This window comes from Delphinus delphis, chromosome 3 (genome assembly GCF_949987515.2).
Source record: "Delphinus delphis chromosome 3, mDelDel1.2, whole genome shotgun sequence".
NCBI lineage: Eukaryota > Metazoa > Chordata > Mammalia > Artiodactyla > Delphinidae > Delphinus > Delphinus delphis.
The window spans coordinates 3,368,746-3,394,764 of NC_082685.1; the positions used below are offsets into that span (position 1 = coordinate 3,368,746).

Sequence of the window (26,019 nt, forward strand, 5' to 3'; positions counted from 1 at the left end):
TTGAGTCATGACTTCAGTCTTTTGTAAACCAAGAGTTTCGACTGATAGTGTCCCTTTTGTTTTTTGGGTTTTTTAAATTTTGCATTTATTTATTTATATGTTTTGGCTGAGTCAGGTCTTAGTTGCAGCACTCATGCGGGCTCTCTAGTTGTGGCGTGCTGGCTCAGTAGTTGTGGCATGTGGGCTTAGTTGCCCTGCGGCATGTGGGATCTTAGTTCCCCGACCAGGGATCGAACCGGCGTCCCCTGCATTGCAAGACAGATTCTCAACCACTGGACCACCACAGATGTCCCATGTCCCTTTTGTTTTGATGTGATTCATCACCCAGCACCTCTCACAAGTAACGTGATCCTCAAAACTCACGGTGGTAGGTTAGTGTCTGCCACCAAAATGTGGCGAAACCATGGAATCGGTTCCCCAATTGGAAGCTCAACAGCAGCAGAAAGCACCCTGGAGTCAGTCAGAAGCCTGTGTCAGCTGCAGAGGTAAGACTTCCACCTCTGCAGGGCAGTCAGTCAACAAATGAGTCCAGGGGGAAGAGAGGCTTCCCCCCAAGCCACCTCTATCTCCATGCGGCTGGGGCCAAAGTCAACATTTCTTCAGCCAAGTTGTGTGGCTTGTGTTTATCTGGCTTTTCATCCTGTTGACTTTCTGAGGTTGCCATGGGCAGCTGTATAGGCCCCAGGTGTTTCCCGCCTCTCTGGGGATCTTCCTGGAAATGGGTTGCAGGGGGCTTCCTTCAACTGCCCAGGAAAGGCAGATTAAAGGCTGTGAGAGCCTCACAAGGAGGGGAAGGTTGCCATCTCCTGTTTCCCGGAGGTTACAGGACACTTTCAATAAATGAATCCCTGCCTACCTACCCAGACTCTAACACACACACACACACACACACACACACACACACACACACAGCTCATCTGGCCATTCCCCCAGGCCGGAAAACATTAGTTTCCAAAAAGCAAATTCAAGTGTTGTAAAATTCTAAAACACAACCTCTTTTCTCACAGCCCTTTAACACTTAGTTTACACACAATTAAAACCTACAGCGTTCTCTGCGTTCCCAGGTCTCAGATGCTGAAAGTAACGTTCCCAGGTCTCAGATGCTGAAAGTAATGATAATAATTAATGGAGGTTAGGGACTTCCCTGGTGGCTCAGTGGTTAAGAATCTGCCTGCCAATGCAGGGGACATGGGTTCGATCCCTGGTCTGGGAAGATCCCACATGCCGCGGGGCAACAAAGCCCGTGCGCCACAACTACTGAGCCTGCATGCCGCAACTACTGAAGGCCGCATGCCACAACTACTGAGCCCATGTGCTGCAACTACTGAAGCCTGTGCTCCTAGAGGCTGTGCTCTGCAACAAGAGAAGCCACCGCAATGAGAAGCCCGTGCACCGCAACGAAGAGTAGCCCCCACCTGCCACAACTACAGAAAGCCCGTGTGCAGCAACAAAGACCCAATGCAGCCAAAAACTAAATAAAATTTTTAAAAAAATAGTGGTTAATATTGAGACTTCCCTGGCGGTCCAGTGGTTAGGGCTCCATGCTTCTGCTGCAGGGGGCTTGGGTTTGATCCCTGGTGGAGGAACCAAGATTCTGCAAACTGTGTGATGCAGAAAAAAAAAAAGTGGCTAATATTTACTAAGTGCTTATTTGGAAACAGACAGCATTCTGAACACTTTATATCATCTCATTTAGTCTTTTCAGCAAGTCTGTAAGACAGCAGTGTAACCTGTTTTAAAGATGAGGAAACAGAGATGCAATCTCCTAACCACCCAGCTATCTTTCATTGAATCTGTGTCCTTTTGATTATTTTACATTTATGCTTACATTTATGTGTGCACCTCCCCAACTAACATCCCAAGGTCTGCCTAGCTGTCCACTGTGGTTCTAGCTTAGCCAAAAACAGGGCCTGGCACAGCTAGGAAGACCACAAATCTTCGTCTCTGAGTTTTGCGGCTGCGGAATGACCCACCCCTGGCCACGTGGGATTGGGGTGTCAGAGAGGAACCCTCATCTCTAGTACTCCCTATTCTTTCCCGGCCAGCTCTTTATTGTATTGTCTTTCCAGCATTTATATTAGCTGGTGATATTTACCTAGAATGTCTGCTCCATGTTGGAGCAGACTGGACATGTTGTCTACGGAGGTGTCCCCATTGTCCAGAGTGAGAGCGCAATTCGTGCGAAGGGACCACGTTATTATTGTTATTATGCTGACAAGTCAGTCGCTCACGCATCCCGCCCCGCCCCCACCCCCCACCCCCACCCCCGCCGCATCCCTGCGCCCCTTCCCCGACCTCCAGGATCAAGCGGGCACTGTCGCCACCTAGCGACGAAAGGCACCATGGTCCGAATCCCTGGCTTCAGGCCAGATCTGGAGATGCAGTCATTTGAGCACTTCCCCCCCAAACATCTACCCCCCCCGCCCCCCCAGTCCCCCCCACCCCGCCTCTGGCTCCTCCCGGTCAGAAGGAGGCAGCACCTGGCTCCAGTGGCTCTCAGTCTGGCAGGGGCGGCGTTACAGCAGTGGGTCTCCAAGAGGGATTGCCCACCACCAGCAACACCTGCATCACCTGAGGTCCTTTAGAAATGCAGATTCTTGGGCCCCACCTCAAACCTGAGGAATCAGAGACTTGGAGCGAGGCCGGACCTTCTGTGCTTCAGCGGGGTCCCCGGGGGATACCCCTCCAGCCCTGAGCAGCAGTCTTCAACCACGTTTGCTCCCCAACATTTTCCACAATTGGGGAGTCCTCCAGGCATCGTGCAGGTGGGGACCAGGGATGCTGCTCAACACCCTACCGTGCCTAGAAGGGCCCCAACTCAGAGAACGATTTGGCTCCAAGTATCAGCAGTGCCGAGGTTAAAAAGCCTCACACTATTTGGGGGGGAAAATGGAATCTGACTCAATTGAGTCCCTGCTCACACTACGCACCAGGACAAATCCCCAATGGTCAGACAGGGTAAACCAGGGTGACCCCCAGTGTCTGTGTCTCCTCCCCTCCCTCCCACTCAGGTGTGTATTTAAATGTGTGCAGCATTCCAGGACCTCAGAGGTCAGATGGTTATGGAGTACACTGTCCTGGGGGGGGGTCCATGAAATCCCCTAATCCAGTGAATCTCACCCATGGTGATCTTGCCAACCCCCCAGGGACACTGGGAGATGTCTGGGGACATTTGTTACTGTCATGACCGGGGCACGGGGGTCCTGGCATCCAGTCGGTGGGGGGCCAAGGATGCTCTCCACACCCCGAAGAGCCCAGGATGCCCCCCCGCAAGAATCATCCACCCAGTCTACTGTCTAGACTGAAATTCCTGCCCCAGAGCCAAGCAGATACGCTAATCATAGTGGGGGACCTTGGGCAAGGGTCTTGGGGCTCCAAGCCTCAACTTTTGTAAGTTGGGAATGATAACAGGACCTATCCGCCTAAGAATGTTGCAAAGAGAGCGACGAGCATGGACAAGGAAAGACCCAGTCCCTGGGTCTGGGAGGAATCTATGGGGCGGCAGACCCCTCCCCTTTAAAACGGAGGCCCGTATGGGACTTGAGGAAATGGGGGCCCTTCTGCAGAAGCCCGTGCCACTGTGCCAGGGACTGGGGGAGCCCCTTGTCCTTCCGCCTTCTGCTCTATCCTGCAGGTACAAATACCTGGCCGCGTCTCTTCCGCGAGAAACGCGGAGACATACTGGCTGCCCGTCCCGCCTCCGCCTGGAAAGGCTGCTTTCTATTGGTCTCGGGCAGCAGAGGCGAGGGCCGATTGGCCTAGAGGCGGGCCGTGGCGAGTGATGGACAGACCTGGGGGCGGGGCCTCGGGGCCCTGAGAGCTTTCAGCGCGCATAAGGCTGGTCCTGGCCGCTGGAATGGGGGGCGAGGAGGGGGCGGACAGAGCGCCCCAGACCCCGCGGAATTGCCCAGGGGCCGATTCGTAGGGGTGGAACCGCAGCCGCGGGGACATTGCCTGTCTTGCTCCCACCCTCTCTTTTCCTTTCTCAGATAGGGAAACTTGAGTGTTTATTCAAAATTTTATTTCCTCCACCATGGCTTTTTAGCATTAATCTTTTTTTTAATTAAAAAAAATTTTTTTAATTGAAGTATTTGATTTACAATGTTGTGCTAATTTCTGGTATACAGCAAAGTGATTCAGTTATACATATATATACATATCCTTTTTCATATTTGTTTCCATTATGATTTATTACAGGATATTGAATATAGTTCCTTGTGCTATACAGTAGGACCTTGTTGTTTACTTATTTTATATAAACTAGTTTGTATCTACTAATCCCAAACTCCTACTCCCCCACCCCCTTTTCCCCTTTGGTAACCATAAGTTTGTTTTCTGCATTAATTATGATTTTTAAAATATATTGCAATACAATGGTATTTACCTCTATGACTGAGTTTTTCTGGCGTGACCCAAACCCACCTCTGCAGAGAAGGATCCAGGCAAGTGAGCCCAGGGGATCTGCTGCTGCTTCTTGGGCCTCCAGCTGCTGGGGTCAAATCATCACTCCCAGATCTGACCTTTGTGGGGCAGAGGGAGGGGCCCTGGCTCCTTTGGCCTTACTTTTTTTTTTTTTTTTTTTTGGCGGTACGCGGGCCTCTCACTGCTGTGGCCTCTCCCGTTGCGGAGCACAGGCTCGGACGCGCAGGCTCAGCGGCCATGGCTCACGGGCCCAGCCGCTCCGCGGCATGTGGGATCTTCCCGGACCGGGGCACGAACCCGTGTCCCCTGCATCGGCAGGTGGACTCTCCACCACTGCACCACCAGGGAAGCCCCGGCCTTACATTTTAAAATTGATTAATTAATTAGGTACAATGACTTAGTTTTGTAACATGTGTATTGAGACATAATTTTCATGCCTTACAATTCACTCATTTAAACTGTACAATTCAGTGGTTTTCACAAGGCTGTGCAACCAGCACCAGGATCTATTCTAGAGATTTTCATCACCCCAAAAGGAACCCTGCCCCCCTCATTAGCAGTCACTCCCCACTCCCTTCCCCAGCCCCTGGCAACCGCTAATCCACTTCCTGTCTCCGTGGATTTGCCTGTTCTGGAATGTTATATAAATGGATCAGACAACATTTGTCCTTTGGTAACTGGCTTCTTTCTCTGAGCATCATGTTTTCAAGGTTCATCCACATTCTAGTGTCAGTGCTTCATTACTTTTTACTGCTGAGTAATAGTGTGTGGACAGACCACACTGGTTTATTCATTCGTCAAGTTATGGACATTTGGGTTGTGTCCACTTCTTGGTGGTTATGAATCATGCTGCTGTGAGTTTGTGTGCATACATTTTTATGGGGCATACATTTTCATTTCTTGTGGGCATGTACCAAGGAGCAGAATTGCTGGATCATATGGCAATTTTGTGTTTAACCTTTTGAGGAGCTGCCAGACCGTTGTCCACAGGGGCTGCTCCATCTTACATTCCCACTTGCCACGTGTGAGGTTCTGATTTCTCCACACCCTCACCAACATTTGTTATCACCTATCTTTTTGAATGCAGCTGTCCTAGTGGGCATGCGGTACCATCTCACCATGGTTCGGATTTGCATTTCCCTGATGGCTTATGATGTTGGAATGCCTGCTGTGTGCCAGGTTCTCTCCTGAGCTTGGACATAGAGCGTGGACAGCAAACTTGGTCCCTGTTCCAGCAGTACTCACGAGCCGTAGAAGGAGACAGGTAATAACCGAGTAAGATAAAATTGGGACTTCACAAGCAGTTCAGTGGTTAGGACTCTGAGCTTCCACTTCAGGGGACCCAGGTTCAATCCCTGGTCGGGGGACTAAGATCCCGCATGCCACGTTGTGCAGCCAAAAAGAAAGATGAGGTCACAGGAAGTGCTCTACGGAGAATGGAAGGTAGTTGCTGCCTTCAGGATGACCATGTGGCCATGGTAAAGGGAGCGGTCAAGAAGGTTGGGCTTCCCTGGTGGCGCAGTGGTTGAGAGTCCGCCTGCCGATGCAGGGGACACGGGATTGTGCCCCGGTCTGGGAAGATCCCACATGCCGCGGAGCGGCTGGGCCCGTGAGCCATGGCCGCTGAGCCTGTGCGTCCGGAGCCTGCGCTCCGCGACGGGAGAGGCCACAACAGTGAGAAGCCCGCGTAACGCAAAAAAAAAAAAAAAAAAAAAAGAAGGCATCTCCGCAGAGTGATGCTTTCCCTGAATCCTGAACGATGAGACGTTTTCTGTTGGAAAAGCATTCCAGGCAGGACCTGGCTCTGCATATTGAAACCAGGAAGATTCCCTGGGATTTGAGTTTGGGGAAAACAGGGGCAGGTGGAGGAGATGAAGCCAGGGAGCCAGAGAGCCCGGCTACTCTGAAAAACCATTTGGCATTTTGGACAAAATCTAAACTCATGGGTATTCCGTGACCCAGCAAATAAGCTCCCGAAGGCGTAGGTGTCTGTTAGGGACTAAATTTTGTCTCCCTAGATGCATACATTGAAGCCCTAATTGCCTGGACCTCAGAATGTGGCTGTATTTGCAGACAGGGTCTTTACAGAGTTAATTAGGGTAAAATGGGTCTAGACCCTAATCCCATCTGACTGGTGCCCTTGTAAGAAGAGGAGATTAGGACACAGGATTGAACAGAGGGATGACATGGGGAGAAGATGGCTGTCAAGGAGAGAGACCTCAGAGGGAACCAGCCCTGCCCACACGTCAATCTTTGGAGCTTCCAGAACTGGGAGAGAATCAATGTCTGTCGTTTAAGCCCCCAGATTGTGGTACTGTGTTATGGCGGCCCAGGCAAACGAATACAGTGCCCAATAAAATATGAGTGCAGGCTTCCCTCGTGGCTCAGTGGTTAAGAATCCGCCTGCCAATGCAGGGGACATGAGTTCGAGCCCTGGTCGGGGAAGATCCCGCATGCCGCGGGGCAACTAAACCCGCGCGCCACAACTACTGAGCCTGCGCTCTAGAGTCCGCGAGCCACAACTACAGAAGCCCGCACACCTAGAGCCCGTGCTCCACAGCAAGAGAAGCCACTGCAATGAAAAACCAGTGCACTGCAACGAAGAGTAGCCCCCGCTCACTGCAACTAAAGAAAGCCCGGGCACAGCAGCGAGAACCCAACTCAGCCAAAAGTAAAAAAAAAATATATATATATATATATATACACACAACCAGGAAAAGACTCATAGTAGCTGTGTCCATAATAGCCCTACAGTGGAAACCACCCAAGTGTCCATTTGCAAGAGATGGGTCATGAAATGGTGGTGCGTAATAAACAATGATAAACCATAGTGAAAAAGAATATATATTTAAAAGAAAAGAATGTAAGTACTTCCCTGGCAGTCCAGTGGTTAAGACTCCACGCTTCCACTGCAGGGGGCACAGGTTCGATCCCTGGTCAGGGAACTAAGATCCCACATGCTACACAGTGTGGCCGGAAAAAAAAAAAAAAAGTATATATATGTATAACTGAATCACCTTGCTGTACAGCAGTAAGTAACACAATATTGTAAATCAAGTATACTTCAAAAAAAAAAGAGACATCATAATTCTTAGGTCAGTGCATCAGAAGAACAAGAATGCTTCTGAATTCTTGAAATCTGTATTTTGACTTAGGATCATGCAGTGCATTGTGAAAGACTTCCTTTAGACTATTTGTGAATTTAATATATGTCAATTAATAAAATTGAACGGTTTTTTAAAATAAATTCATTTATTTATGTATTTATTTTTGGCTGCGTTGGTTCTTCGTTGCTGGGCGTGGGCTTTCTCTAGTTGCGGCGAGCAGGGGCTACTCTTCGTTGCCGTGCAGGGGCTTCTCATTGCGGTGGCTTCTCTTGTCGTGGAGCATGGGCTCTAGGTGCGCGAGCTTCTGTAGTTGTGGCACTCGGGCTCAGTAGTTGTGGCACGTGGGCTCTAGAGTGCAGGCTCAGTAGTTGTGGTGCACGGGCTTAGCTGATCCGCGGCATGTGGGATCTTCCCAGACCGGGGCTCAAACCTGTGTCCCCTGCATTGACGGGTGATTCTTAACCACTGTGCCACCAGGGAAGTCCCTTGTGTGCAGGATTTTTTTTTAATTTATTTATTTTTGGCTGCTTTGGGTCTTTATTACTGTGCGGGGGCTTTCTCTAGTTGCGGCGAGCAGGGGCTACTCTTCGTTGCGGTGCGCGGGCTTCTCATTGCGGTGGTTTCTCTTGTTGCGGAGCACGGGCTCTAGGTGCATGGGCTGCAGTAGTTGTGGCTCGCGGGCTCAGTAGTTGTGGCGCACGGGCTTAGTTCCTCTGTGGCATGTGGGATCTTCCCGGACCAGGGCTCGAACCCATGTCCCGTGCATTGGCAGGCAGATTCTTAACCATTGCACCACCGAGGAAGTCCCCCTTGTGTGCAGTTTCTAAAGACAATTTCTCAGAGCAGTTTTAGGTTCCCAGAAAAATTGATCAGAAGGTACAGAGATTTCCCACTTCCCCTCCCCCCCACCACGCATAGCCTCCCCCACTATCAACATCCCCCACCAGATGGGACGTTTGTGACAAGGATGAACCTACACTGACACGTCATTATCAGCCATTGTCTGCAGTTGACACTCGGTTTCACTCTTCCTGGTGAACGTTCTACGGGTTTGGACAAATGCATAATGAGAGGCATCTATCATTATGGCATCACACAGAGTATTTTCACTTCCCTGAAACCCCTCCGTGCTCCACCTGTCATCCCCTCCATCCCCCAACCCCTGGCCACCGTGGATCTCTTTACCGTCGTGACATTTGCCTGTATGTGTGTAATTTCATTAAGTCGTGCGACATTACGCTCTGTAAGATACATCTCTTTGTTTTTTCTTTTTTGTCCTCACCATGGTGGCTTGCAGAATCTTAGTTCCCCAACCAGCGATTGAACCCGCGCCCTCTGCAGTGGAAGCTTCGAGTCCTAACCACTGGACCGCCAGGGAATTCCCAATATATCTTCATTTTTTAAACTTGATTTCTGGTGTGTCTGTGCAGGGCTTTCCGGATGAGGTGGTCCTTTGAATTGGTGGACCCCATAAAGCAGATGGCCCTCGCCTAAGTGGGCATCAACCAGTCCATTGTGGACAAGAATGAAAAGCAAGGCAAAAAAGGGAGAATCTGTCCCTTCTGCCTGACAGCTGGCAGGACCATCCATCACCTCCTGCCTTTGGCCTTACAGCACCAGGTCTCCTGGGTGTCCAGCTTGTAGACGGTAGATCCAGATAGAGGGACTTCTCAGCCTCCATAATACTGATTATACATCTCTTTCTGGGTAGCAATATATCTATATCTATATATTAATAAATTTTCTTTCTTTATTTTTTTGGCCATGCAGCATGTGGGATCTTAGTTCCCTGACCAGGGATCGAACCCACCCCCTGCATTGGAAGCGCAGAGTCTTAACCACTGGACTGCCAGGGAAGTCTCCACAATATATCTATATTTGTATCCTTATATATTCTGTTGGTTCTGCTTCTCTTGAGGACCCTCATCCAAGCTCTTAGGGTGGTCCACCGGCACCTCTTTGCTTTGAAACCCAATTCCTGAGGCTGGGCTGGTAGGGCCATGGTGCAAGGTCTGGCTGAGTCCAGGGAAGGAGCAGGGCTGGGTTCCGGGGAGGGGGCTTCCTCAGAAAAGTCCCATCCAAGCCCCTCTCCCCGTCCTCACCCACAATCAGCTGGGTGAGCAGTGCTATTTTCAGACCCTCCTCCCCCCACTTCCTTCCGTGCCCTGTCAGAAGCCCACTTCCTGACTGGGTCTCATCCTCTCCCCTCAGGGTGGGGCAAAGACAAACTTGCATATTGTGGCATTTCTCCACCGACTTCAGTGTCCCAGACCCCGATCTTGAGTCCTTTCCCCGAACCAAGACTGGCCACATAATGTACAGATCCCAGTGCAGAATGAAAATGAAGATGCCCTTGCTCAAATACTATGAGGAATTTCAAGACACAAGCCACAGGGCAGTAAATCATGGGTGCAGCCCTTCTGAGCGTGAGGTCCTGGGTGACTCCATGGGTCTCAGCCCAGAACGCTGGCACTGCCCCCAACCACCTGCAGCCCTCCCTCCACCTCCTGGTTTCATAAAGTTTTATTTATTTTATTGTGTTAAAATACACATACTATAAATTTTCCATCTTAACCATTTTTAAGCACACAGCTCAGTGGCATTAAGCACATTCACATTGTCAGGCAACCGTCCCCACCATCATCTCCAGAACTTTCTCATCTTCCCAAACTGAAACTCTGTCCCTAAGAAACACTGACTCCCCGGGCCCTCCCCCAGCCCCTGGCCCCCACCATCTACTTCCTGTCTCTGTGGATGTGACTTCTCTTGGGACCTCACATGACTGGAATCAGACAATATCTGTCCTTCTGTGTCTGGTTTCTCTCACTGAGCATCATGTCCTCAAGGTTCATTCGTATGGTAGCAGGTGTCAGAATCTCCTTCCTTTATAAGGCTGAATAACATTCAACTGAGTGGATGGACCACGTTTTGTTCATCCATCGATCCACGCATGCTGCTTCTACCTTTGGCTGCTGAGAACCATGCTGCTGTGAACATTCCTGTACAGGTATCTGTTTGAGTACCTGTTTTCAGTTCTTTTGGGTCTGTACCCAGAAGCACAAACATTAATTTTAAAAAATTAATCAGTTAATTAACTTTTGGCTACGTTGGATCTTCATTGTTGCACGCGGGTTTTATCCTTTCTTTTCTTTTTTTTTTTTTTTGCGGTACGCGGGCCTCTCACTGCTGTGGCCTCTCCCGTTGCGGAGCACAGGCTCCGGACGCGCAGGCTCAGCGGCCATGGCTCACGGGTGCAGCCGCTCTGCAGCATGTGGGATCCTCCCCGACCGGGGCACGAACCCACGTCCCCTGCATCGGCAGGCAGACTCTCAACCACTGCGCCACCAGGGAAGCCTCGCGGGCTTTCTTCAGTCGCGGCGAATGGGTGCTACCCTTCGTTACAGTGCGCGGGCTTCTCACTGCGGTGGCTTCTCTTGTTGCAGAGCACAGGCTCTACGCGCGCGGGCTTCAGTAGTTGCGGCACGCGGACTTCAGTAGTTGCGGCACGCGGGCTTCAGTAGTTGTGGCTCGTGGGCTCTAGAGCGCAGGCTCAGTAGCTGTGACGCACCGGCTTAGTTGCTCCATGGCATGTGGCATCTTCCCAGAACAGGGCTCGAACCCGTGTTGCCTGCATTGGCAGGTGGATTCTTAGTCACTGAGCCACCAGGGAAGTCCCCAAAACATTAATTTTTAATAGCCAGCCTTCCCTTAGGCATCTAGTTTTATCTCAGCTTCTGGCTGATCCTAACAGTGAAAACACTCCCTTTGCCTGGCAAAACCAACGAAAACTCAGAAGACACATCAAAGAGTGAAGAAGAGAAAAAAAACAAAATCTCCTGTAACCTCATGCCCCAGCGTCCCCCTCGTTTCCACTGTGGCGTGTGTTTGGGGGCGGGGGTGTCGGCTACAGTTGCGCTGGTTGCGCTGTTTGCTGGATGTGGTGCGTGAATCTTCTCATTAGAATCCTCTGCTTCCAGGAATCTTCCCCTCAAGTCCCGCCCACAAGTGGTAAATGCCCCAAGTGCTGTTTTTGTCCCGCCCACAGCGGAAACAACCTAAGTGTCCAGCAAGAGCGGACTGTGTACACAAACAGTGGGCCAGCCCTAGGGGTTGCATGAGAGGATCGCAAGAGCAGTGTTGCTGAAAGCTACTATATGTGTCAAAAAATAATAATAATAATGGGGATTGTGTCTTTACACCTGCTCACAGGTGAACACAGATGCCTGGGTTTCTCAGCACTGAATGGGTTGCAACTGAGAATATTGGCCGCCTTAAGATGGGGTCATCTGTTTCCTGTGCAACAGGATTGGGGGAGAGAGGTTTTCTGCACAGCCTTTTAAACCCTTTGAATTTTGAACCATGTAAATATATTTCCCATAAAAACATAAATCAAAGTAAAACTTTTTTTTAAAATTTATTTATTTTTGGCTGTGTTGGGTCTTCGTTGCTGCGCGCGGGCTTTCTCTACTTGTGGCGAGCGCGGGCTACTCTTCGTTATGGTGCGCGGGCTTCTCATTCCGGTGGCTTCTCTTGTTGCAGAGCATGGGCTCTAGGCGCGCGGTCTTCAGTAGTTGCAGCACGTGGGCTCAGTAGTTATGGCTCGTGGGCTCTAGAGCACAGGCTCAGGAGTTGTGGCGCTCGGGCTTAGTTGCTCTGCGGCATGTGGGATCTTCCCAGACCAGGGCTCAAACCCGTGTCCCCTGCATTGGCAGGCGGATTCTTAACCACTGCACCACTAGGGAAGTCCCCGCAAACTGTTTTTTTTTTTAAAAAAGACCGACAGCCTAGTATGGGTCCGCATACCTCAGGGCTGCAGTTTTTTTCATCAAAGGTTGACCATAATCTTTTTACTTAATTTCCTCTCTTCACTTTGAGGATGTTTTTTCTGTTTTCTTTTATATTTTCTTTTATTTTTTTATTGGAGTATAGTTGCTTTACAATGTTGTGTTAGTTTCTGCTGCACAGAGAAGTGAATCAGTCATACATGTACATACATCCCCTCTTCTTTAGATTTCCTTCCCATTTAGGTCACCACAGAGCACTGAGTAGAGTTCCCTGTGCCAGCAGTCCCCAAACTTTTTGGCACCAGAGACCGGTTTCACCGAATAAATTTTTTCCACGGACCGGGGGCAGGGGGCGGGGGCTGGGGGGTGAGGGGGTGGGGGTGATGATTCAGGCAGTAATGCGAGCGATGGGGAGAGGCAGATGAAGCTTCCCTCGCTTGCCCACCGCTAACTTCGTGCTGTGCAGCTGGTTCCTAACAGGCCAGGGATGGGTACCTGTCCGCGGCCTGGGGGTTGGGGACCCCTGCCCTGTGCTATAAAGTAGGTTCTCATTAGTTACCTATTTTATACATTGTAGTGTATGTCAATCCCAACCTCCCAGTTCGTCCCACCCCCACTTCCCTTCTTGGTAACCATAAGTTTGTTCTCTACATTTGTGACTCTATTTCTGCTTTGCCAATAAGTTCATCTGTACCATTTTTCTAGATTCCACATATAAGCAATATTATACGACATTTGTTTTTCTCTTTCTGACTTACTTCGCTCTCTGTGACAATCTCTAGGTCCATCCATGTCTCAGCAAATGGCATTATTTTGTTCTTTTTATGGCCGAGTAATATTCCATTGTATATAGGTACCACAGCTTCTTTATGCATTCCTCTATCGATGGACACTTTTCACTATTGTAAATAATGCAGGGATGGACATCTATGGATAGAACTTGCTATCTTCATCAGATTATTTACTTTGATTCCTACAAGGAGAATTTCTTCTTTCCTCCCTCCCTCCTTTAAACATTCATTGAGCACTGACTGAATGCTAAGCTCCAAGCTAGGCACCAGAGACGCAACAGGAAACCAAAAGGATACCAACGCAGATGCCTTTCCTCTTGGAGCTCAGGGGCTAGACCGGTGCTTCCAGAACTTTCTGGGTGATGGACTTGTTCTCCATCTGTGCCATCCAAAATGGGAGCCCCCAGCGCCAGGTGGCTCTTGAACACTTGAAAATGAGCCCATAGTGACTGGAGAAGTGAAATTTAATTTACTTCTAATCAAGTCATTTCAATTTATTACTTTTTTTTTTTTTTGCAGTATGCGGGCCTCTCACTGCTGTGGCCTCTCCCGTTGAGGAGCACAGGCTCCAGATGCGCAGGCTCAGCGGCCATGGCTCACGGGCCCAGCCACTCTGCGGCATGTGGGATCTTCCCGGACTGGGGTACGAACCCGTGTCCCCCTCATCGGCAGGCGGACTCTCAACTACTGCGCTACCGGGGAAACCCAAGTCATTTCAATTTAAATAGTGGCTTGGGGCTGACGGCCTCCATATTGGATAGTGCGGGGCTGAAACTTATGGCTCCAGGTGGGATTGATCTCGGAGAGAGGCAGCAGTGAGCGGGGGCTTGAAGTGTGATCTTAGTTCCCCACCCAGGAATTGGACCTGGGTAGCCTGGATGAAAACCAAGAATCCTAGCCGCTAGTCCACTAAGGACTAGAGGCTAGAAGCAAGGTTCCCCTGGCTCTCGCCCCCATTGAAAAATGCATTTCTCAAGGAGGCAAAAACTGTAAGAAACAGGTACAAAGTCTGTTATTAGAGACACAGCACAACAAGCGAGAGAGCACACAGAAAAACAATTTGTTTAGTTAAGACAGAAGCAAGGCAGAGATGCACCCCTGGACAGAAAGATATGGGCGTCCCCACTAAAGAGGAGGAGCGCAGCAAAGGGGCGGTTACGTCATTCATATAGGGCAGTTCTTCCGGTCTTTGTTTACCTTTGGCCAATTATCTGGCTTATTTTTCCACACCTGAACTGCCCTAGGACCTTCCCCAGCACGCGTACGCAACTTTTTTCCAAGATGGATTCCAGTCCAGAGGCCTATGGGCGTCCTTGGCATCACCTATTATGGGGTGACGCCCCCTCCTTTTTGTCCCCGAAGGAAGGTTTCTGCGCATGTGCGGTGTCTCCCTTTCCCCAAGGATGGGAAATATGTGACCTCTTGATCTTTTCCTCAAACAGGATTGCTTTTAAGACCATTGATTCCCGTGGTCACGTTATTTTGCCAATGGGTTGAGTGTCTCGGGAGAGAAGGAAAAGCACAGCATCCCGCCAGCCTGAGGTCTGTGCCAGTGGCACCGAAAATCTCATGGAGCCTCCCTCCACCCTCCCGAAAGCCTTCCTCTGGGCTGGGAACTACCCTTCTCCTGTGCATCCATTGATTCATCAGACAGCATGGGAGACAGCTGCGGACCTGGTGGGTAAGAGCCTGGGTGTCTGCCCCGGGGAGCTCATGGAATGGGGGGAAGACAGATGATAAGCAAACAACTCAATAAAATGATGTCAAGTTCTATGATGGAAATGAATAGGGTGTGGTAGGGATTTTGACTGGGGGTGGTCAGGGAGGGCTTTCTGAGGAGGTTATATTTGAGCAGGTGCTTGAAGACGAGGAGAAGCTGGCCATGTGTCTATCTGGGGGCACTCCAGGCAGTAGGCACCACTTGTGCACAGGCCCTGAGGTAGGAACAAACTTGGCAAGGATGGTTTGGATGGGGCAGAGAGAGCAGGGGCAAAAGAGGTGGGGAAGGGACTTCTCTGGTGGCCCAGTGGTTAAGACTCCACATTTCCAATGCAGGAGGCATGGGTTCGATTCCTGGTTGGGGAACTAGGACCCCACACACCTCGTGGTGCAACCAAAAAAAAAAAAAGAGATGGGGAAAATGGGCCAGCAGCTGCATGGCAACACCAAGCAGGGGCTTTGGGGAGGGGAGGAGAGAGGGGTGACTGACCTTCTGAGACCTTGGGGTATTCACAGCAGTGCCTTCATCCTTTCAGAGTGTCCTCTGGTTGATGGGGGAACTCCGTGGGAGCGGGTCAGGCCACATTTGGGTGGGGACTAAGCCTATCCCCACATCCTGGCCACCCTCTTCACAAGTGTTCCCCTTGGGGCATTTCAGTCCTGGTTGAGCTGGGCTTTCTGGAGGCGCCACTGCTCTGGCCCTTTCTAGCCCAGGCCTGGAGGGGAAGATGGGCAGGGGAAGGAAGCTGCGGACAGGCCTCTTCCTGTTCTGGCACAAGGAAACTGGAAGGAGCCTGGCCCAGGTGTGACCTTTGGACCTCAGGAGAACAGCTGATGCCAGGAGCCCTGAGGGGGGCAGCCGAGGCAGGAGGACTCCGGGGCACCCCTCAACAGCCCCCTGGCACATGGTGTGGAAGGTGGCAGCTGATCCCGGGGCCAGGGGCCAGAGGAAACCGGCTGGAAACTACTTCTGGACAGTGTCCACTCCTGAGCCTAAGCCTCTCCGGGAATGGGGCCCTGGGGGAGGGCTGGCCAGGGAGGCTTATCTCTGCAAATGAAGCTGAAGGTTAGGCGTCCCGGGGAGGAGAGGGGCCTGGGGTTGCCTGCAGCTGGTGGGGTGGATTTTGAGCTGGAATAGGCTTGCCGGCCCAGGGAAAGGAACACGCAAAGGGCGGAGGCCTGGAATGACGAAGCTGTCCCACTAACTCATCTCCCTGACTCAGGCTGGGCCCTGTTGGCCTCTGCAGCCTTCCTGCCCCTGTCCCTGTCACTCCTCAGGAAGGCCTGCCCTGACTATCCTCGAAGAGATTCCCTGGTCACCTTCAGCCACACCGCCACTTTGCTCTCAACTGACATCCTTTTTCATCTCCCCTACCTTCAGCTCGGTAACCATCCGCCTCCCTGCCCGCGGGGTGAGCTGAGTGGGAGGGGCTCGAGATCCATAATATTTTACTATATTATTTATTTATTTGGCTGCCCCGCGCGGCATGCGGGATCTTAGTTCCCTGACCAGGCATGGAACCCGTGCCTGCTGCAGTGGAAGTGCAGAGTCTTACCCACTGGACCTACTGGACCGCCAGGAAGTCCCCGATCCATAATATTTTAATTGCACTAGTAAAAAAGCCAAAACCAAGGCAAAAGAACCCATGATGAACAAAATAAAGGCAGGATCACTTGCCTTACCCCAGTCAGGGGCCTGGTTCCAACAAAACTTTGTGGGTTTTTTAGTAGTGCATTAAAATATATTTTTTTACGTTGACTACTGAGTTTTTTGGCACGCCGTAAGCTTATTTTCTAGGAGAGTGCCTCACTTGCCTCACCCGAGTCCTGGCGCTGGAATGAGTGAAGGATCGAATGAATGGTTGTGAGTCTCCACTGCCTGAAACCTAAGGGGAACCCAAAGCCCGGGCCCGCCCACCCACTCTTGCCCCGCCCACCACGACGTGGTCCCGCCCCTCCAGGGAGCCAGCTCCACCCCCAAACCCTGCCCAGCGCCCAGCGCCCGGCGCCTGGCCCCCGGCCCCTCCGGCCCTCGCGCACACCTGCGCGTCACTTCCGGGGCGGCGGTGGGAGTGAGGTTCACTTCCGCCAGCGGGGGAGCGGCGGCGGTGGCGGCGCAGGAGACCGGGCCGGGGCCCCGGGGGATCGACGGACGCACGGGCGGGCGGCCGGGAGCCATGGAGCGCGGCCCCGGGGCCGGGGGGCGCGGGCCGCGGCGGTGAGTGTCCTGTAGGGGCTGGCGTGGCTGCGCGGAGCGGTCTCAGTGCTTTTCGCGGCCGTTTGGAGAGCCGGGCCGGGCCGCGAGGCCGGGGCAGTCCGGCCGGACGCCCCCGAGACCCCGCACTCCCGGGGCGGCCGAGGTCGCAGCCGGAGGACCCCAGGATCAGGGCCAGGGACGGCGTCTCAGACTCCGGCAGAGCCCCGTCCGCCGTCCATTCAGCCCTCCGACTTGGGGTGTGTTCCCACCTTTCCGGGTACGCGGCCCCGCCTTCGGGGAATGCGCTGTCCGAGCCAAATACTCTATCCCCGGCCCCGAACCAGTGCCCCAGCCTGACACCCGGACCCGCCGAAGCAGCCGGAGCCCTGCTTCCTAAACGTCTCCAAGACACCTCTGCCCTTTCTCGGGCGTCCTCTGGCGCGCTGGGACACCTGGACAGGCTTCCCAGCCTTTGCTCCAGTCCCATCTCCAGGCTACAGCTAGGGCATATCCACAGCTTCTAACCCACGGGCTCCATTCCCAGCCCGGGACTCCTCCAGGGCTCCTCCTTTTCCCCCAGGATGAAGTCCAAACTGCAGCAGGGCTTACGGGCGCGGCCCGACCCAGCTGTGGCTCTCTCCAGGATCCCTCTGCTCTCCTCTTCCTCCCAGTGTCCCTCTAGCCTGGGACCCGCAGTTCCTGGAACCCGCTGTCACTTCTGGGTTTTGCCTGTTTTCTCCCCTCCCGGCACCCGGCACTTTGCCTGTGCCTTTCAGGCTGACTGGCTGAATGAGGTGCGGTCATAGTCGTCCGTATTTAGGTCGTCCTGGAGTATTGTAATTGCCTGGTTCCATGTTGGTCCTCATGACACTGCCAGCCTGCACCGGCCCGGCAGCGGGGTGTCCGATTATGTGCTTGTGGGTGAAATCGCTGGGCTCTTGGTGCCAGGGGTGCCTGCCCAGTGAGTGAGGTATCTGGATGTGCTCTGTCCAGTCCGAGGCCAGGCTCTCAGGTCACATTCAGTGACATCCATAAAAGACAGCGGGAGGTCCCAGGTCTGCGTGGCTTGAGAAGAGACCTTCCCCCCTCTCTGTCAGATGTCAGACCTGGCGGACTGTAGCGTCCCCCCTTCCCTTTTGCCCCTGGTACTTTGTCCATTCGTTCAGTCAGTGTTTACTGAGCAAGAACAGGTAGTAGTCTTGCCCTCATGGAGTTTCTCTTTGGTTTGAGGGGTATGGTTGAACATGCAACTACAAGCTGCAGAGACAGATCTGAGCCATGAGAGTGTGTATGGGGGGCTGACCCTGTTTGGAAGGGTGCTGGAAGGGAGATGTGAAGGGTGGGTGGGACAGGGGTCACGGGCTCTCTGGTGAGATTAGGGGAACTACTGGGGCTTCGGCTCTGAGTCAGGAGAAGGCAGTGGGGCTCATCAGGGGAGAGTGAGGTACAAGATGCGTGAGGCTGGAGAGGTCGGCCCCACGCCTGGTGCCAACCTGGCAGATTGTGGTGAAGGCTTTGATCTCTATCCTGAAAATAGTGGGGCTACTGGGGCACCCCAAAAGGGAGGTAGCATGATCAGATTTGTGTTGTGAAAAGATCTTTTGGCAACTGGGGTGAGAATGGCCCAGAGTGGGTGATGGTGGCCCAGCCGGGGGTGGGGGTGGGGACCGGCGAGGAAGGAGACTGTGCATGCCCCAGGCAGAGTCAGCAGGCCCTGTGACGGGCGGATCTGAGGGTGCAGGGAGGTGTGTCAAGGATGGCATCCCGGTTTCTGGCTTGGTCAGTGGGACCTTGTCCACCTTAGTATGCCTGTTCATCCTCGGGTCACCAGAGGCCTCCTACCTGCCCACCGGCTCTCAGCCAGACCTTCCTCTCAAAACAAGCCTTCCCTGTGCCACCCAAACTCCAGACCCGCCAAGTCACCAAAAGCACCAGGGCAGTGTCCTCTGTTGGGGCCTGGGCCTCTTTGAGAATGTGTTGGAGCAACATCGGTTTGGTTGACACTCTGGAGGGGGAGGGAGGGTGTCCTGGGCACTGTGGGGTGTTGAGCAGCACCCCTGGCCCCACCCACTCAGTGCCATTAGTAACCCCCTCGCCCCCAACTCATGACAGCCAAAGATGTCTCCAGACCTTGGCAAGTGTCCCCGGGGGGCAAACTTGCCTTCGTCTGAGAACAGTGTGATGGACTTGTAAAGCGAGCATCCCACCTGGGAGTCTGGGGGCTCCTGGAGGCGGTCCGTGTCCCCTCCTTGGCTTTAGCCACCCTCTCCCACACCCCTCCGTGTGCCCCCATCCGAGTGACTGCAGTGCGGCTCTCTGCAGCCCCCGGTCTCAGATCACAGGTCTGGAGGGAGCAGGTGTATTTCTGGGCCTCGGACTGCGCCGACCTGCTGTGCATCCGCGTGTCCCTGGCCCAGTGGTTTACAAATGCTGTGGCCCCGAAACAGAACAGGCTCAGGTGCTCTGCTGCTGACACTTGAGTTGTGAGCGTGTGTCCCTCCCTCACTCCAGGCTGTAGGGAAAATGTAGTAAGCGAGTACTCCGTATTTTCAAACCTCTGTATTTTCTTCCAGTCTCCCTGTTGGCAGCTCCATGTACGATTGTAGTTGCTTTAGCAATTTCGCTGTAGTCTGTTCAAGGCCACGTTTCACATGACATTCTGCATTTCTTCTCTGAGCCTGGCCCATTCCACCACTTTCTCCTCATCTTATTCACTGTCTCTGTGACCTGAGTGGTGTCTGATTGATAGATGAGGAAACTGAGGCCCAGGGATGCTAAGCAACTTGCCCAAGGCCACAGACACCTAAGCTGGCAGAGCTGGGGAAGGAACCCCAGGCTCCCATGACCCTGCCCTGCCTCCCCCCTGCAGCAGGCTGACCCCTGGGCCTGGCCCCAAGCACTGGAGAGAGCCATTGTCTCAGCCCAGTAGGCCTTCCCAGCCTCGAGATGTATCCTGCTTTTGTTTCCAGAGCCTTTGTTTGTTGTATTTCCTCTGCCTGGGCTCCTGTCTCCGGACTTCGCAGGCCCTGGGAGCTGGGAGCGTGCTCCTGGGTCCTTGTGGTCAGCAGTCGGTCCTTGCCTGGCTGAGCTGTGGCACCTGGGGGTGGCAGATGGGGATGGGCCCCAGGGCAGAGTCTGGGCCGGCCGTGTGGACAGAGGCATGGGGCGGGGGTGGGCTGGGGTGACATTTCCCAGGGCCTGGAGCAGGAGCTGTGCCCGGGAGAGCTGGGTGGGCCAGGGCTCTGATCGCCCCGCACAGCCTGCAGGCCGAGGCTGGGTTGATGAATGGGCTTAAATGGCAAGAGTTGGTGTCTGCCAGCGGAGGAAGGGTGGTGGCAGGCGGGGTCCTGGTCAGGTTTAGGTCCCACCAAGGTCACTTGGGAGCCCCGGGGGAACTCCACATCTTGCTGTCCCCCTGCAGGGTTTCCCTCTGTGCGACATGGACACACGAGGCTGCGAGGCTCCCAAGGGCTCAGCTTGGACCGCGATGGGGCTGGGCTGCAGCCTCCTAACGGGGCTCTCGTCTGGGGCGGTGGCCGGGGGTCGCCCTGCCCCCTGCCCGTGTCTCCGAGCACCCCCATCCCTCCCCTGCCGGGCAAGGCCCGCCCCGGGGCCCGGCGCCCGCCATGAACGGCCTGTCGGTGACTGAGCTCTGCTGCCTCTTCTGCTGCCCGCCCTGCCCCGGCCGCATCGCCGCCAAGCTCGCCTTCCTGCCTCCAGAGCCCACCTACTCGCTGGTGCCTGAGCCCGAGCCCGGGCCTGGTGGGGCCGGGGCCGCCCCCTCGGGGACCCTGCGGGCCTCGGCCAGCACCCCCAGGCGCTGGAAGCTCCACCTGATGGATCGCGCCGACTTCCAGTACAGCCAGCGTGAGCTGGACACCATCGAGGTCTTCCTGACCAAGAGCAGCCGGGGCAACCGCATCTCCTGCATGTATGTGCGCTGTGTGCCCGGCGCCAGGTGAGCCACGTGGACTCGACCCCCCCGGGGTGGAGGGACCGGGTGAGGGGTGGGAGCCCAGGATGTGCTCCATCCTCAGGGCTCTCGTTTCGGCCACTGGTGGCCCTTGGAGGGCCAGAGACTGGCGAAAGCCCATCTGGAGGTGCGGGTGCCCCGGGGATTCTTCTCGCCAGAGGGGCAGCAGATGAGATCTGCCCATGGCCACCGAGGAACTGCCGGGGGTCCTTCCACTTGCAGCCCTCTGGGGGGCCCTCTCGGCACCCTGTCTTGTGGACAAGAACCCTGAGGCTCGGGGGTGGCTCTGAGTGGCTGCGTCACGTCACCTGCTCGATGTGGAGCCGTCTGCTTCCGGGTCTCGGTGTTCACCTGCCCAGGGCTGGTCTCCTGGGCCCTGGGTGCCTGGTGAGGCCCGGCACCCGCTTTGGGCCGGTGGCCCCTGAGGCCTGGCTGGCGGCTTGGGCCAGGTCTGACTGCCGGAGCCCTACAGTGGTGCAGAGGGGGACCTTCCAGCTGCTTCCGCCTCAGAGCAGGCTGGGTCCAAAGGGCAAGCTTTTACCTTTCAGCTGGGCTGGGCTAGGGCCGCAGTGGGGCTGGAGGAAGAAGGCTCTGCAAGGCTGTCAGCCGGGATCCAGCCTGGTCACCTGCCATCGGCATGACTGCCTGGCAAGGCCGCCATGGGGCACAGGGCAGAGGTGGCGGCCCGGGTCATTCCCTGGAGGAGCGGGAAGAGCTGCACCGCGGTTACCGGGGCTTGGCTCTCTTCGCCTGTGGTCGGAGGGCCGCGTCTCATCCTCCAGGATGGTTCCGAGCAGTAGGCAGACGTGCCTCCCATCCTCGGGCCGTCAGAGTCCCTCCAACAGGAACAGTTCCAAGGGAGAGGTGGCTGCTGCTCAGGGCGTCAATGTGATGGTCACTGCGGCTTCCTGGGCTCACGCTGGGGGTCCACCTGTGGCAAGAAGGTGACTGGTGGGCCCAGCGGCCCCCTTAGATGAGCGGAAGTCCGAGGCTCCACTGTGTGTCATGGCCTAAGTCACACCGGGCAGAGCCAGGCACTGTTCCCCTTGGCAGGGCTCCTGCCCCCTCCGCCCTTCGCCGTCTGACCTGTGCTTCCCCACTGCCCACCCCAAGGTACACGGTTCTCTTCTCGCACGGCAACGCGGTGGACCTGGGCCAGATGAGCAGCTTCTACATTGGGCTGGGCACGCGCCTCAACTGCAACATCTTCTCCTACGACTACTCGGGCTACGGCGTGAGCTCGGGCAAGCCCTCCGAGAAGAACCTCTACGCCGACATCGATGCCGCCTGGCAGGCCCTGCGCACCAGGTGAGCTCACGCGGCGGGGAGGGGCTGGTGGACGTGTCTCCTCACAGGTGGCTGGTCCTGGTGAGACCAGGTGGGAGGAAGCCCAGGTGGGTAGCCCCGCAGGAGAGGGAGCTGATCTGCGGCCACACTGGGCCACAGGAAGAAGCCCGACCCCTGTTCCCCCTGCAGGGTAACAGGCATGCTTGGTGTGCAGGGGGAGGGCGGTCCTCCAGCCTCCCTGGGGGGGGCCCCTCCTGGGAGCCACTGGCCTGGGACTGTCCCCATGGGAATGGAGGTTCCGCCTGGAGGGAGGGGGCAGGCAGAGGCCGAGGCCCCTCCTGAGCCCAAGAGGTGGCGTGTGAGGGCGGTGTGAAAGGACTCTGGGAGCCCCGAGGCTGAGGGAGCACTTGGGGTGCGGGGAGGGGCTGGGCCTCTGCATCAGGGTTCTGGTCGTGGAGCTTGGCCTCATCCTGAGGAGGGTCTCCTCTGGGCCTGGAAGGTTCTGTCGGGCAGCTTTGTACCCAGCACAGTCCTGGTGGCTGGAGGGAGGTCAGCTCCTGGAGGCTGGGTCCTCCGCAGGCATTGTGCCCAGCACACAGCTGCTTGCTTGACTCAGACAGGGCCCCCACTGTCTGGTCTACACCTCCGTCCCCAGACCCCACTGCCCCGGTCATCCAGGTCCTGGCAGCCCCCTTCCACCCCTTGCTCGCTCACTGAAGCACAATAGCTCAGTCTCTGTGCAGAGATGGCCCGGCGCCCTGTGCTGCTCTAGAGAGAGACCCACCCAACCCCACCCTCCCAAAGGTGGTGCCCTCTGCCTGCCCAGGGCTGCCCCATCTTGGCCCTGCCTGGCCGACTGGCACAACCAGCTCCTTCAGGGACCACAGCCAGCCTGCCATGGGGAGGCGGGGCCCTGGTTGCTGGAGTGATGCACCAGGCAGTCCCTGATGCAGGCCCTGGGAGCAGGGTCCGCTGGCACCACCCTGGCACTGGGACCCGTGCTGGGTGGCGTGGTGCAGGTGTGTGTCCACACGCGGCTGCCGCAGCCTGTCCCCACTGGCTGAGGGTTGCTGGCAGAATCATATCCCGCCGAAGGGTCAGGGGTCTGAGCTCTGTCATCCATCCATCTGTCCTGCTGCCAGGCTTGACCTCCAGAGACCTGGTCCCTCAGACCCAACGGCTGAGAATCAGCAGGAGGGTGGGAGGCTGGGGCCCAAGTGGTGGCCTGGGGCGGGGCAGGCACTGGAAAGAAGAGCTGTGTCATCTGGCACCTGTCATGTTTGTCCAGGTGGAGACAGCCAGGTGGCAGCTGGGGGTCCCTGCCTGGAGCTGGGTGATAGGACGAGGCTGGTGCTCAGCACAGCAGTACTCATGGTGAACCAGGGAGCAGGTCGGGGAGGAGCTTGCAGGGTGGTAGGCACAAGGCCAGATGGCATCCCCGAGGCCTGGGGGTTGGGACCGGAGGACAGGGACAGGGGCAGATGGCGCCTGGGTGCCCAGGTGGGTTGCCCAGGTGAGACTAAGACCTTCCCTGGCCACTCGGAGAAGGGGCACCCCCTTTGAGATCAGGATGTGGGTGTGGGGAGGAAGGCCGTGGAGGCCCCCTGCAGTGGGAGGGTGGTGAGTGGGTCCTTGTGGGGTCAGGAGAGGACTGTGCTGGGATGGCGCTGGGGGAGGCCCGTGTGGAGGGGGTGTGTGGGGGGGGTCAGGACCTGGCCACTGTGTAGGAAAGATGCCCAGGGAGGGAGGTGATGGCCACCCACCTCCTCCCCTCAGGAGCCGCTATGCCTGCTCACCCACGTTGTACTAAGCAGCTGAGGGGCTGCAAACTGGCTGAGATAAGAGAGGACGAGGCTGCCTCCATTCCCCGAGGCCAAGGGGGTGGGTGAGGGTGACGGATGCTGGGAGGAAGACACACCCCCTTGCCCTACGACCTGGAAATGCTGTCGAATTCCGAACAGCGAGGACAGGAGGGCCCCAAGCAGGTTCTGCATGTGGCCCTGGTCGAGTGTGTGTAGGGGTGGGGGTGGCCTGGTGACCAGGAGGAGCAGGAGAGGCCCCAGGGATCTGCCCCCAGGAACCACACAGCGCAGGTACGGCCCGCACAGGTGTACTGCCCAGGTGTGACCAAGTAGATGCTGTCGAAACTGAGGGTAGAGCTGGGGGCTTGGGGCTGCGGGCAGCCAGCTCCCCTCACACCTGTGGGTCCTGCCTCCCCTGCTGAACGGACCGCCTCGGGGCTGGGAGGCAGGGGAGGGTGCCTGGGCGCCACCCTATTGCTTGGAGCCTAAGCGGAGAACAACTGGGGACTGCACTAGGAGGGCAGGCAGTGGGAGGGGTGTGCGTGTTGCGTCGCGGCTGATCTGCCCCCACCGCCGCCAGGTACGGCATCAGCCCAGACAGCATCGTCCTGTACGGGCAGAGCATCGGCACGGTGCCCACCGTGGACCTGGCCTCGCGCTACGAGTGCGCCGCGGTGGTGCTGCACTCCCCGCTCACCTCGGGCATGCGCGTCGCCTTCCCCGACACCAAGAAGACCTACTGCTTTGACGCGTTCCCCAAGTGAGCGCTGAGGGGGGCGGGGCCGCGGGCGGGGGCGGGGACCCAGGGGGCGGGGCCGCGGAGGGGGCGGGGCGTGGAGGCCTAATGTGCCCCGACCCGCAGCATCGAGAAGGTGTCCAAGATCACGTCGCCGGTGCTCATCATCCACGGCACGGAGGACGAGGTGATCGACTTCTCGCACGGGCTGGCGCTCTACGAGCGCTGTCCCAAGGCCGTGGAGCCTCTGTGGGTGGAGGGCGCCGGGCACAACGACATCGAGCTCTACAGCCAGTACCTGGAGCGCCTGCGCCGCTTCATCTCCCAGGAGCTGCCCAGCCAGCGCGCCTAGCCTAGCAGCAGGCCCGAGCCGCGCCGGGACCTCAGCAATAAGGCGGCGCCCGGCCCCGGCCCCGGCCCCGGGGGCTGCATGTGAACCCCCGGGCGCCCCACGTCCTCGAAGCAGCTGGCCGGTAGGGGTCGGGACCTGACCCGGCCCCTGGGCCGTGGACAATGTACAGGCGACGGAGCTATGCGCTCCTTTCCTTCTGGAAGAAAAACGAAGGAAAAACGTGAGAACAGAAATTAAAGATTTAAAATTTTAAGGTTCCTCTCCCTTTCTTGGCTCATGCGTGCTCTTCTTGGGGCTCAGCAAGCACGAAGAGGGGGCCGGGCTTTGTCCCCAACCCCCCAAGGAAAGTTCACAACTGCGGATGTCAGGTCACTCCCTACAGAAGAGGGGTCCAGTTCGGGTCCTTGGGGCTGCAGGTTGCCTGGGTGGTGACGGAGGGGCAGCAGCATTTGAACCCAGGACGCTGCGTGCTCAGAGGGCGCGCCTGGGGAGGGTGGTGGGCTTCCTGTCTCCGAGACAACCCTGGGGGTGGAAGTGGCCGCCGCCGGTTTAGGCTGGGCCTGCTCCGGGCCCCCAGAGAGGCAGACAACCCTTCCGTGCCCGTGTGGTAGACATCGCAGGGCTGCTCTTCCCATCCCACCCCACCCGTCCTCGGCTCCCGCTGCCCAGAGAGCTAAGAGAGTCTTGCAAACGGGGACGCTTGGGTCCAGTGGAGGGCAGTGGCAGGTCCGAGGCCGCGTGGGGCCTCCCCAGGAATGAGGTCACCATGAGCACCCCGCAACACGCCTCCGGACCTTGGTCTGAGTTGTATCCTCCGCCCGGGGTGCCCTTGAAGACAGGGTCGGTCCG

General features: G+C 55.9%; 1 protein-coding gene across 1 annotated transcript; it reads left to right on the plus strand.

Moving 5' to 3' along the window:
* The first annotated feature begins 20,469 nt into the window (after positions 1-20,469).
* ABHD17A (abhydrolase domain containing 17A, depalmitoylase) lies at positions 20,470-25,417 on the plus strand. The gene is made up of 4 exons (XM_060007366.1): positions 20,470-20,978; positions 22,107-22,301; positions 24,663-24,842; positions 24,945-25,417. Exons 1-4 carry the CDS (start codon positions 20,647-20,649, stop codon positions 25,168-25,170), a joined length of 933 nt encoding a protein of 310 aa, XP_059863349.1. The 5' UTR covers positions 20,470-20,646; the 3' UTR covers positions 25,171-25,417.
* Positions 25,418-26,019: the final 602 nt, after the last annotated feature.